Source organism: Eptatretus burgeri, chromosome 10 (assembly GCF_056783735.1).
Source record: "Eptatretus burgeri isolate ZD-2024b chromosome 10, Ebu_testis_v1, whole genome shotgun sequence".
Lineage (NCBI taxonomy): Eukaryota > Metazoa > Chordata > Myxini > Myxiniformes > Myxinidae > Eptatretus > Eptatretus burgeri.
In genome coordinates this window covers 27,696,378-27,710,005 of record NC_140970.1, presented here as the reverse complement: position 1 = coordinate 27,710,005, position 13,628 = coordinate 27,696,378, and the positions used below count along the sequence as shown (strand labels likewise).

General features: G+C 43.5%; 1 protein-coding gene across 3 annotated transcripts in view; it reads right to left on the bottom strand.

The window, feature by feature from the left end:
* Window positions 1–276: 276 nt before the first annotated feature.
* The window catches only part of SELENOM (selenoprotein M), a 34,160-nt gene continuing 20,808 nt past the window's right edge, over window positions 277–13,628 (bottom strand). For 2 of the 3 annotated variants that reach the window (XM_085897559.1, XM_085897561.1), the window contains exons 2-5: window positions 9,159–9,194; window positions 5,198–5,232; window positions 2,622–2,700; window positions 277–1,302 (exon numbers count right to left, since the gene is read on the bottom strand). In XM_085897559.1, coding sequence (XP_085753685.1) covers window positions 1,150–1,302; window positions 2,622–2,700; window positions 5,198–5,232; window positions 9,159–9,167 — 276 coding nt within the window. In that variant the 5' untranslated portion in view covers window positions 9,168–9,194 and the 3' untranslated portion in view covers window positions 277–1,149. Of the gene's footprint in view, window positions 1,303–2,621; window positions 2,701–5,197; window positions 5,233–5,350; window positions 5,553–9,158; window positions 9,195–13,628 lie in introns of all 3 variants that reach the window. The other variant, XM_085897562.1, reaches the window with a different exon arrangement.

Here is a 13,628-nt window from a genome sequence, read left to right as displayed (position 1 = left end):
TTCCACAGAACAAGGCACCTCTCACGGATGTTTACGCTTCTCAAACGTGTGGGCCTGCCAAAGAGTTACGGTTAGATGTTTGATGACGTTTCTCACAAAGCCAAAACAAATTAATAAAAAGAATAAAGACAAAAACTACAACTGATAATTCATATCAACCCCAAAACATGATCATTATGGTGTCAGCAAAAACAGAAAACCTCCACAATTCAACTCTGCCGATTTTGAAGAAAAAATTAAATTGCTAAATGTCTCTAATGCATACACTCTCACGAAAACATGTATGTATCCTTTATTTTACATCTGAGTTTAAACACGAGGCAATACAGTACATCAAAGTGCAAAATTGTGATTAAATTGTTCCTTAATACAAGTGAGGTTTGGGAGTTTGATGATGTGGGGTATGAGGTTCAGTGATGGAGCTGATCGGGAGTGGTTTTCCATCATCCAGTAAAGCGAGAAGGTTTATCATGTTCGCACTTAAGAATTAAAAGAAACTGAGGCTAGAATGGGCTAAAGGTTGGACTGTGTGAAACATCATTACCCCACCGGAGATACTTTAGGTCAGGCAAGTCATAAAACACTTCCCAGCTAGCAGCCCTGCCCATTGTCTTCATTGCAGCAAATCATGATGACTCTCAGCACTACTATCTGTTTATTTTCCCATTAGTGATGTAATCCTAAGGAATGATATCCAATTACACCAAAGCAAAACTCCTGTTTATGTGCTCCTGCTGATCATGCACGACATTTTTCCTCGCCAATTCATGCTGTAAACATCTGTTTTAACAATATAGAGTGCAAAGCCAAAACTATACTATGGCGTATCCACAAGTTAAACCTCTACTCATCAGAGTTTGATTGAATTACACTCTGTAGGACCCCTCCACATGTGGATACCGTACTTGATATAAACTCGACAATAAATGCCGTGCAGCTGTTAAAAATTCCCGACATTCAAAACAAGCCTTATCTTGGAAGAGCACAAAATCAAAACAGATGTGCACCACAAACAAACTAGAATGCTTCATTAGTATTGAACTGGTATTGTTTGTTCCTTGATTGCTACAAGTTGTAGTTGAAATCGGGTATCGTTATGTTTGTACGTAAAGCATTAAATGATATCGAAAAAACAGCGTGAAATGACTTTTAGAGGTCATTCTTGCTCCTGTGTTTGGGACGTAGTGGAGCGAAGAGGTATTCAGGAGCGACTGGGGCATCCAGTGAGGGCTTGCGATGGAAACCGAGCTCCGAGAGAAGCTCCACAATTTGGTCTCTGGTCATCTCCTCAAGAGCTACACGCTGGAAAAAACAAACACCTGCATGCAGTCCAACATCTCACGAGATATCATAACACCGCTGGAGTGAACTCCCGAATATACTTGAACAAGCAATTAGCTTATAAATAGCTCAGTAAAAAACTATAATAATACATATGAACAAAATTACAATCACAAAGATAAAGAATTACCGTGCGAAGATAAATAATTCCCATGATGAAGATAAAGAATTACCGTGTCGAAGATAAATAATTACCGTGACATAGATAAAGAATTACCATGACGAAGATAAAGAATTACCATGCTGAAGTTAAATAATTCCAATGATGAAGGTAAAGAATTACTGTGACAAACATAAGGAATTACCATGACGAAGATAAAGACAATAATTACCTTGACGAAGATAAAGAATTACCGTGACAAAGCTAAAGAAAAGAATTACAATGGCAAAGATAAAGAATTACCATGATGAAGATAAAGAAAAGAATTACCGTGGCAAAGATAAAGAATTACCATGATGAAGATAAAGAAAAGAATTACCGTGGCAAAGATAAAGAATTACCATGATGAAGATAAAGAAAAGAATTACCGTGGCAAAGATAAAGAATTACCATGATGAAGATAAAGAAAAGAATTACCGTGGCAAAGATAAAGAATTACCATGATGAAGATAAAGAAAAGAATTACCGTGGCAAAGATAAAGAATTACCATGATGAAGATAAAGAAAAGAATTACAATGGCAAAGATAAAGAATTACCATGATGAAGATAAAGAAAAGAATTACCATGATGAAGAGGATAAAGAATTCCTGTGATGAAGATAAAGAATGCAAATTTTTGCTGACCCTGCAGAGCCCGACCCATAGTGGCGTCACAAAAGCACACATAAGTGTCATCACAGATTAAATGAACAGCTCATCCTTGGTCTATATAAACAGGTCATTGGGTGAAAAAAGTATCAAATTTTTGGGTAAATATATTAAAGTATAACATATGTGACTATCACTTCACTGCTTAACAATATGGATCATTTAGACGAAAAATGTAGTTCTTGAATATTATTATTGCATCAACAATCCCACATACGATGTTTATTTTAGCCATTTAAGAATACTTTTGGAGAAGGAAGAAAATTGTGCTGATTGGTTAGAGGGTAGATGACGAAAGCAGCAAATGCTTTCTGAAATGACAACTCAATTAGACACACATCATTTGAAAATGTTATGGAGATGGTAAAGAAGTAGTCGTGGAGTTAACAGCTGCAAAGTACAAGTTACAATGGAGAGTGACGGGGAAAAGGTATGGATGGAACTACAGTGAGAGTCGATGATTAAACATCACCTGGAGTTCTTTGTAGTACGAATCCAACAACACAAGCTCTGGGTCAGCCCCGGGGATGTGATTGAAGACCAGGTTGTGGCTGGAGTTGTTATTTAGGAGAACTGGCTCATGGTCGAACAATCACTGCTATTTTATGTTTTCCTTCCAAACCTGTTTGGTTCCCAGCACACAAGCCTGTGCACGTTCATGGAAATTTGCATGCTGCCCGTTTTGGGTTGTGGTCTATCGTATTGCCCTGTAGAGACATCTCCCTGGTCCCTTCCCAGGGTAACAGCTCTCATGAAAAAGGCACACCCAGGCACGTGTCAAAAGGGCAAAAATTGGCTCACTTGGGGATAAAGGGCAATGCCCCTTGTGGGGGCCGAAAGGTAAGAGGTTTTAAGTACAGTATTTAAATATGCTATGAGGTTTCAAGTAATAAAATAAGGCATGAGGTTAAAAGTATTTAAATAAGCTACAAGGGTCACAAGTATTAAAATAAAATATGAGGGTCATAAATATTTAAATAAGCCATGAGGGTCATGTGTTTAAAGAAACCATGAGGGTTATAAGTATTGAAATGAGCCATTAGGGTCATAAGTATTAAAATAAGATGTGAGGGTCAAAAGTGTTAAAATAAGATGTGAGGGTCATAAGTGTTAAAAGAAGATGAGGGTCATCTATCTATCTATATATTACTAAAACTCTCATCATGTATGTATTGTTGTGGGCCAGGGGTCGGTGGCGAGAACGACCACTCGGTGGGGAAAGCTACGTCGTCTTCACCAGACTCCCTGGAATTGTAGGCCGTCGCTCTGGATAACTCCGCGAGCCGGCGGGTCGTTTAACCGACCGTGGTCGCCAATATTTCAACCGCGTAGCGTAGGGTCCATTTGTCTATAGCCAATTTACCTAATTAACTACGCGATTTTGACTACCGGGAAAACCACGCCCTCGGCATGTCTTGCTCGAACCGGGTCACTCTACCGACTGCAGTAGAGTTCCAACTACCGACTACCAACTCCGGTTCGGGTGCAGCCGAGCGGAAACTGCCAAAGCCGTGCCGGCTGGAATTAACGGATTATCGGGGAAAAAAACTCCGCCTAAACTCAGATCCGAACCATGCTGGACCAATTCAAGAAGGGACGGAAACGAACTGGGAGCATTTCTAACAAGTTTTATTTTCAGTAAATGAAGACACAAAGAAAGACTTAACGCGAATATGCAAGAAGTATTTACAATGATCCAAAAACACTTATTCAGTTCCACTTAAAGACGGGCCCACACGCAGACACACACAAATGAAAAGAAACCCAGAGTTCTTTATTGGACCCTTGCAGCTGAGGAGAGAGACAAGCTGGGGGTCAGAGTTCGGTTGGGTACCTGGCCATCGGAGAAAGGGGGTACTCTGTGCTGCGGCACCTGACAATGGTCGCTGGTTTGGTCCCCAGTCGCACGTGTGGGACTCGAGGTTCGTGGCGCAGCTCGGGTGGTGAGAAGGGGGGTCGGGGTCACTCTTTCCTTCCTTGTAGAGGGCCAACAGAGACACGTTCGCCGCCTCAACGACCTTCGTAACAGCAAAAACCCCTTTTGTGACAGCAAAAACTCTCCAAAAAGACCCACCAAAAACTCTCCAAGACCCCAAAAAGACCCCTGCCTCAGAGTCCTTGGGAATTTATTGACCTCCCTCATATCAGCGGGGAGGGGCCTTTGTGAACACACCTCGCTGTCCACTTTTGATTGGACAGGGTCCCATGGCATACCTTTCCGGGGCAGGGCCTTGCCCCCTGCCGGGAAACCCCAGCCACTCTTCCACGTGGGTTCATACTTGACGAGTAGCAGTATCAATGTTGCAAAGTTTGTCGTGAAAGAGTTACAACGTTCGTGGGAGCCGAGAAACCGGAACCGTGAGACCGCACATGACATCATCGAAAAATCACACTCATTCCCCATGAGTACTTGCTTTGTGCCAAGTTTAAATTTTTTCCTTGGTGCACTTTTAGAGATACAGAAGTCCAAAGTTTTTCTGTTTTTCCGACATGGCTGCTACACCACGTGACCTATTACATCATAATTATCATTAAAACATTCGACATGAGTAGTCGCACCAATGGTGACAATTTCGTCTCGACTGCTGAGGCAGTTTCATTGGCAAGGAGTACAGTCCTGGACGGGTCGTGACTCGGATGCAGGTTACCCCAAATGGTTATTACCCCAGTATACTTGTACTCATTTTGCCAACATTGGAAGGATGACAGGCTGAGTCAACCCCTCCTTGTGCTAATTCAATGGTCGACAGGAGCTTGAACTCAGGACTCTTCGGCCCCAAGCCAGCCACCTTAATAAAATAAGTTATGAGGGTAAATGTGCCCGAGATGGCTTCTAGAACATCTTAACATCACACTGTATGTACTGGCCAGCTGCATCATGCCGATTGGCATCGAAACCCAAATAAGGTCCCAGGAAAGTATGAAATGGGATGTGGGAAAGTTCGGTACAAAATAGAATGATCCCCTAAAATACAGGATGGCTAGTCACAGTGTCCCAACCCTAGTTCCACTTGATCCCACCACCAGAGCTGCAGCTTGCAAGGATACTACAAAGGGAGGTCTTTTTCAATGAACTCTTTAACCTGGAAAGAAAAAATGCATCACATTATCATTGTAACATCACAAGGACAGGCTTGTAGTTCACTACACTTGCCTAAAGCAACAAAGTAAAATATACAGAATCAATCGAGTGAGAAATACCATGTGGGTGAGGATGGGGGATGGGAGGATAACTCTAAGGCGAAGAAGAAGAACAGCCACTCCTTCCACATCTTCAGATGCATGGGGCTTCTGAGGTAGTTTTTCCTTGGCTCGAGGGCACAATTCTGGACGGGTCACCACTCTGACCCAGGATCATCGAATGGCCCATTCTTCCCAGTAAGCTGGTACTCATTTTTCCCACCTCAGAAGAAGAACAGGCTGAGTCAACCCACCTGGTGTTATTTAATGGCATAGCAGAGGCTCAAACTCAGGACCCTAAGATCTCAATCCACCCCCCTTAAACGTTAAGCTAACACCAGGCTCGAGAAGCTAACTCATCGTTAATATTTTAAGTGATAAACTACGAGGGGGATTCATCATCATCATCATAACTTAGTTTGCTATACGTGGTCATAGGCTTCATCATTGCAAGAAACATGGCTGTGCCACTGTACATTGGAGCAGGAATTTGTAAATTGCACATGGTGCCGGCAATAACTCACCTACTCTTCGCTAAAGACACTGTGGGATATTTAACGTCAATCAACTAATGCCAGCAGATGGGACATCCAGTTTAACGTCCATCCAAGGGATGGCACATACATTGATGAATCGCCCTGATTGGGAAACACCGGGATGACAGTTTATCGGTGGGTCGGGATTCAAACCCAGGCTCGGCAGCTCAGAGGGGAGTGCACAAAGCTCAAGGTTTCCCTGCCAACCCATGGAAATGTCAAAAATATTTTCCCACAACTAGGAAGGACCCTCATGTAGCAGCAAACCTCAGAACAGATATTTGTCCATTCTTTCTGCTTGTTCTCCTCGACTGTGGTTGTGCAGACTCTGTTCCAGGAGACTTGCTTCAAAATCAAAGGATACCGTTCTGGATTATCCCATCTATCTGTGACGATCGTTACCTGCACTTTTCACCTGACTCTCTTTCTTTCTTTTTCTTTCCATGTCGCCAACCCTCCTTCCTACATGCTCCTCATTCCCTTTAATTTTGACTTATCTACCTACCTTTACACAATGATAATCTCAGCTCTTCCCTACGAGTTCACATCTTGATGACACACCTGTCTCTGCTGGATGCTATTAAATCCAAAGCTCGCAACATCATTGGAATCTTCCACAAATTAGAGGCACAAGGCCCATTGCTCTCTCATTGCATATAAGCTGGTGTCTGTTTTCTTCTGGTCTTGCTCCAACGTAGTTAAACCTTCCACACCTCCCCAGTCCCTCCAGGACAAGGATTATTCCCGCAACCGTTTCCTCATTAGCCTTCCAAGACCTTGGCTTCCTGCTCACCAGCAATCCTTTCCTTTTATTCCTCTTTCCTCACACCTGTGAGACTGCATCCCTCAGTCAATGCAAATCCACTCTTCCTGCTAGGGCTGCAAGACTGAAATACACAAGTGCCGGTCATCCCCCATATTTATCCATGATCTTTTCTATCCCTGTTAATCCTCCTCACAGCCTGGTGGTGGCTTTGTGGTTTTGGTTTCAGACCAAATCACTCGACCCTGGATATGCTGCTTCTGCTCTCCCAACAATGTATGGAGGTCCTCAATGCCAGACATGAAATCTGAGCCGTATCCCTGGACATATCACGTGCTTTTGACACAGTCTGGCACCCTGCCCTGCTCACCAAACTCTCTTCCTATGGTATCCACGGCCATCTCCATTCATGGCTCGCAGACTTCCTCTCCTGTCGCAGTCAACGTGTGGCCCTAAATGGAGTTCTTTCATCCCCTCTTCCTGTCCAGGCTGGAGTTCCTCACGGTAGCGGTCTGGGCCATGTTCTTTTTCTGGTTTTCATCAATGATCTCTCCGACTCTCTGGAAAATCCTCTATCTCTTGGATGATGACTCCACCCTCTGCCGTACCATCTGTCATCCCTCAGACCGGCAAGCAGCTTCTTCGCTCACTGCAGATCTGGGTAAAATCACAAACTGGTCCAACACGTGGAACATGTCTTTCAATCCGGACAAATTTCACACTCTCACTATGTCTCTCCGAAAGGACCGTTTAGAACCCCCCCCCATCCACTTTCTCAACAATCCTCTGGAAGAAGTCCTTTCTTTCAAGCTTCTGGGTCTCACGATCTGCCATGACCTTTCCTGGGAAAGCCACATTTCAAACCTCGCCTCCAAAGCCAGTCACTGACTGGGAATCCTCCGTCGTGCAAAGTCCTTCCTCGGCCCACCTGAGCTCCTGACCACTTACAAAGCTTTTGTCCGCAGCCTGATGGAGTACCGCTCTGGGCTGGTGCTCCTGCCTCCCACCTTTCTCGGCTTCACGCTATGGAAACCAAAGCATTTCGGATCATTGGCATCTCCCGCCATGAGGCTGAGTCTTTGGGCCTCTCGCTCTCTCACCGCAGGCTGGTTGGTGGTCTTTCTGTCTTCTACCGTCTCCTCTCAAGCCTTGCCCCCCCCCCGCTCTCTCTGTGATTTGTCCCCACCACATTTCCACAGGGCGCTCTAGGTCCACCAACAACTCCCTTCTGGTAAAACTACCAAAATCACAAATCACTGCTCACCTTCACTCTTTCATTCCTCTTTTTGTCCCGCCTTTGGAATAAACTCCCTCACTCTATTTAATCCCATTCTTCCCTCCAGACCTTCAAAACAGCTGTTCACCACCACCTCTTATCATCCCTCATCCAAAACCTCGATCTTTTCTACCCCCGATAATCCAACCAAGCCCACCTCCTTCAAATTCCCTGCTTTCCTTCCTGAAAGTCCCTGTAATGTCCATCTTGTATTCCCCATGTTCCCGCCCCATCCCTCTCCCTTCCACAGATCTCCTAATGTCTCTGTTCCCCACTGTTTTGTCCTTCCCACTCCTGTCCCTCTCGTCTCATGCCCTCTTTGCTGTGCATTGTGTGTTAGCTCTCACACGAGCCTCAACAAGGTATACAAAAAAAAAAACAAGATGGCAGGCTTTGGACCTTGGAGTCCTGAGTTCAAGCCTCTGTCTAACTGAATTAACACCAGGTGGGGTTGACTCAACCTGTGATCCTGATGTCGATGAAATGAGTACCGGTGTACTGGGGTAATAACCATTCAGACTGGGTTAGTAACCATTCAGGGTAACCTGTGCTGGAGTGGTGACCTGTCCAGGACTGTACTCCTTGCCAATGAAACTGCCCATGAATCTTTATGGCATGAAAGGAATGCTATTATTATTTTTAATTATTACTAATCCTCCTCACCCACCCCTTACTTGTAGGTTAACATCTCTATCCACATCTTGATTTATCTCTCCTTCTCCATCTGTCTTGATCTTCATCCATCCATCTCTTATCTCTGTTCTTGTATCTGGTCGTTTCCCCACCACAACATTGTCAGTATGTTACCCATCTCTCAGCTTGCTCTTCTGCGAGTTGCGATTATTTGAAGTCCTTTTCTATGTCGTTTCCAGTCAGTGTTGCACATTTAATATTTTCCCAATGTGGGTGGGAGGAGTGGGGTTACATTTTTCCAGTGGGGAGGTGAGTTTCACTATTGCAATTATCAGTGTTATCACAACACCTGCCTGCTTCTTCATCTCTTTTCTTCCCAACATCGCTCTTTTACGAGTCTTAACTTTGTAAATGAAAGATGACACCCGTTTTTTCTCGTTATAATATGTGAGAAACATTCCTCGGAGTTTTGTTCTATTTTAACCCAAAACATTGAACAACATTCCAAAGATATATTGGGAAACAACACCCAAAGCAATGGTAGTTCTGAGGTACTAAACCGACCGACTCCTCAAATCGGCTTCCATTGGACATTTGACCCGTTTGTTGAGAAGTTCTCACCTCCCTCATCCTGTTTAAACGTCATCCCCGGCAACTCTGAGGGAACATCAGCCAAGGGTAGAAATCAATTAGCCATTTTGTGCTTTTGATGCAACACTTGTTATGGGTGGTGCAAAAACTTAAACATGTACTGTATACTTGATCATCGAAAAAAATTGGTTATGGCACAATGATTGTTACACCGCATCATTCATTCATTCTGTACCAAGGTCACAATGTGCATCAATGATCACTCGGACAACAAGCAAAGTCTCAATCTTCAAAACACCTCGACAAAGAGTGAATACAATAATAACAAGTGAGGAATTCCAATTGTTTGAAAATGAATTAATTAGATGTGCATCAAAACGAACACGAGTGAGAATTGCTTTGTAATACATGTCCCCCACCGGTCCCAATGAAAGTACTGGAGATAAAAATTTGTGTTTAACGCACGCTCAAGCCGATAACGGAACGAAGAAGAAGAGGAATAAGAGGAGGGGGAGGAGGAAGAGGAAGGAAAAGAAGAAGACTATGAAGAAGAAGAAGAAGAAGAAGAAGAAGAAGAAGAAGAAGAAACCCTATAACACCGTGTTTGGGTCTATTCGGCAAAATAAAAAGAAAAGCAATTTTCATTTGCTGATATATTTTGGAGACTATAAACCAATAAAGACAACTTGGATAACAAACCGGAGAGAAAAATAAGTTTACTTGAACGCAAGCTCGAGCAGATACCGAAAACAAAATTAAGAAGAACCTCTCCACCCCACCGTGTTTCGTCCATGAATTAAAATACAGGTATATATAAATGAAAAAAAAAACAAATGCAGGTGAGCTACCTGAGACAATTTGGAAGCACGGTAATTTCGCACGCCAACGGACATCGAAGCCGATACACAGAGAAAAAACACAGAACTGTCACAAAGTGTCCATATATGAAGATAAATAAATGAAAAATATATCTACACCAATGAAAGGGTGTGTGTGTGTGTGTGTGTGTGTGTGTGTGTGTGTGTGTGTGTGTGTGTGTGTGTGTGTGTGTGTGTGTGTGTGTGTGTGTGTGTGTGTGTGTGTGTGTGTGTGTGTCCTCCATAACTCTCAAACCATGAAACCTAGCAGCCTGAAACTTTGCATGCACACTAAGAAAACTCCAAGGAAAGGCAAGAGTGAATATTAGGTGTTTGGGTTAATTAAAACACCCATTTTGAAGGTAATTAACAGCCTTGTTTTATTATATCCTTCATCAGGCGATCCTCAGCCACCTCACTCTCTGGGGTCTTAAGGCGTTTCCTGGGTAACCCACTGATCTCTACTACTGGATTGGTCACGTCCACAGTGATTGTATACGGAGGAGTGAATTCACCGGAAGTTCACTTTCCGCCATCTTGTCTCCCCCAAAACATCACTGCAGCGAATACGAAAACAGCAGACTGGCAGGAAGAAATCTCCAAATGCAGCAATAAACTTTGCATTTAACTCATGCAAAGTTTTATTAGTTGGTGTAAGGAACTTGTGAAAAATCACAGACCTCATGTGACCATGAGAGAATGTCACTTTGCGTGTTTAATCACCGTTTACGTCTGTGCACTGACAGGGAACGTTGACATTTCACATTTTCATGTGTTAAGTGTATTTTGTGATGTCGTACACACGGTGATTAAACGCAGGTGGTGACCTTTCGGCCCATCATACCTGCACCACATCAACACAAGAAAATTCTGGACTTTTTTTTCCATCTTCCAGAGGAGTGGGCATGTCTTGGGTAAAAAAACCCCAAAAAACATCAACCACACAACACCCCTTAACAAGACCCACCCCCATCAACAACACTCTGCAGACATGCACATAATCATCCATCAATGCTCAAACTTGCAAAAAGATCTGCCAACATCCCTCTACCCCTCTCTCTCCATCGAGTGCAGCCTGTGGCTGCTGGTTGCATCATTGTTTGGGATGCGGCTGTGCCTCTGATGCAGTGTCCCCCTTACCAGTACACCGGTACTCATTTTGCCGACCTCGGAAGGATGACAGGCTGAGTCAACCTCCTGGTGTATATTAATTCAGCGGCCAACAGGACTTGAACTCAGGACCCTGGGATCCCAAGCCACCACCCGAACCACGAAGTCAACACCAGGCTTTTTCCTCTACCCCTCAATCTCCATAACTTCCAGGTTCCTATCTAATTCCAATTTAAACCCATCTTCTGTTTGTCACCAATTCCTTTCCCGGGAGACCATTCCATGCATTCACTACTCTTTGAGTGAAAGACCCCTACCTCATTACCTTCTTAACTCGACTATTCTTTACTCTCAAGCAATGCCCCTGGTGCGATCACTGTGTCTACTCTGCTGAATAATTCTTCTGCACTTATTTTGTCGATACCCTTCAATACCTTAAACATCTCGATCATATCGCCTCGTAACCTCTTTCTTTCTATTGCGTAAAGCCCTGTCTCCTTCAACCGCTCCTCAGCTGAGTCGAGTGAGGCCCGGAATCAATTTGTTCGCCCTGCGTTGAACCCTTCGACATGGCAGCGATGTCCTTCCTGAGTTGTGGTGACCAAAACTGCACACAATATTCTAGATGTGGCCCTCACTAAATTCCTGGGCTATGTTAACAACTCTTGATATATAAATAATTGATCCCCCTCCAAATACAACTGAACCAGATTTGCTTCACATTTTGCTGCCTCACACTGTGCTGCCTGCTTACCTCCCATATCTCTAACCACCCCGAGATCCTTCCCCCGTGTGACACACTCCAACATTACCCCTTGTATCCTGTAATCTCTATTTACATTGTTCTTCCCCATCCCCAACACCTTACACTTGCTCAGGTTAAATTACATTCTCCAATCTTTTTCCCAATCTGAGAGTATCAACACTTTCCTGAATCTGATCACCACCCCCTCTGCTATCCACCTTCCCTCCAAGCTTTGTGTCATCTGCAAATTTGGAAAACCTCTTCACCCCTCTCTCCAAATCATTGATGTAAATAATTAATAGTAATGGTGTGAGTCCTGATCCCTGAGTATATATAAAGTTGACAACATTAAGAGAAGAAAGAGAGGTGGGATGGAAGGGATCCATGGTGTAAGGGAGGGAAGTGACTGAGGCGGAGAGTCTGATGGGGGGCGGGGGGGCGGGGGGTTCCTTCCCCCACTCCTCCAAATGGTAGGGGAATGTTGATTTAACCTGAAGTTTGTACATTCTAAAACATTCTCGTGTATAAAATGAAAGCAATCTAATCATCTTCTTCATTTATTGATGTAATTTTTCAGTTTTTAACACGAAACTCCTGAATATGTTTTGAACTTTACATTGTAGAACACACAAGGAGTATTGAGATTGGGGTACCCAACGCTGCCTGTGAGAAAAGTACACAGCGACATGATATTATTTACGAGAAGGATATTATATTTACAAGGTTTCAGGATGTGTTGGACATTGAAAGGCTTTGTATGGAGTTATTGGCCTCGTCATGGTTAACTTTTGCCTGCGAACTTTGGTCTCAAAACGCCCTTCAAGCCAACATCTCGGAGCTTCCAACCTTGCCCCGAAAACATTAAGAAACGTAGAAAAACAAAAAATTGCCTAAAATAACAAAACATATTTTAAGTAACATAAAAAACATGACTTTAGTTTTGTTTTGTTATTGATGAAGTGACCTGGAGCCTAATGTAACTTGGATGTTAGGCCCATGTTTGTTTTCCGATCCAACCCTGTGTCAGGCCTCATAATATGCATTGATTGCCTCCTTGCAATTGCCAAGGAGCTCCAAGGAAATTTTCCGGAATTCGATTGAGTAATAGGAACAGTAATTTACTTCAAAATCCATTAAAATATTTGAAGAAATATATTTTGCAAAATCGGCCGGGCCCGGTGCAACGTTGCGTGTTACGACAGTTCGCCTCTTTTTGGGGGAGACAAGATGGCGGAAAGTGCACCTCCGGTGGCTTCACGCACGAGCCGTCGTGACCAATCCAGAAGTAGAGATCAGTGGGGTAACCTTGCCAGGGTCTGAAGCCGCCATGTTTTTTGGCCTGCTTAACCATGCTTTGACTTGGAACAGGTTTGTTTGCACCTACGGTCACGCACCTACGGGCGTGCACTAGTTTATATAATCGCAGCCACCTGAGTTTAGTTGATAAGGTGAGAGCTGATTGGCTATTCCCCCCATTCATAGGTGAGAGATGTAGGTGGGTTTTTCTTTGTGTGTACATATATATATATATATATATATATATATATATATATATATATGTATATATATATATATATATATAGTAGACTACGTGTAAGTCGGCAGCGTGTAACTCGTCACTTCGCCTAAGTCGGCAGCGTCAAAAAGTCCCGAATTTATCTCATGTTAAATCCCTTTGAATAAAGGGTCATCCCTCTGTAAGTCGTCACTTCGTCTAAGTCGTCAGATGTTGTCCGTTCCCGCGTAATGGAAACTCAAGTAAATTACCACTCCTAACTCGTCACATGG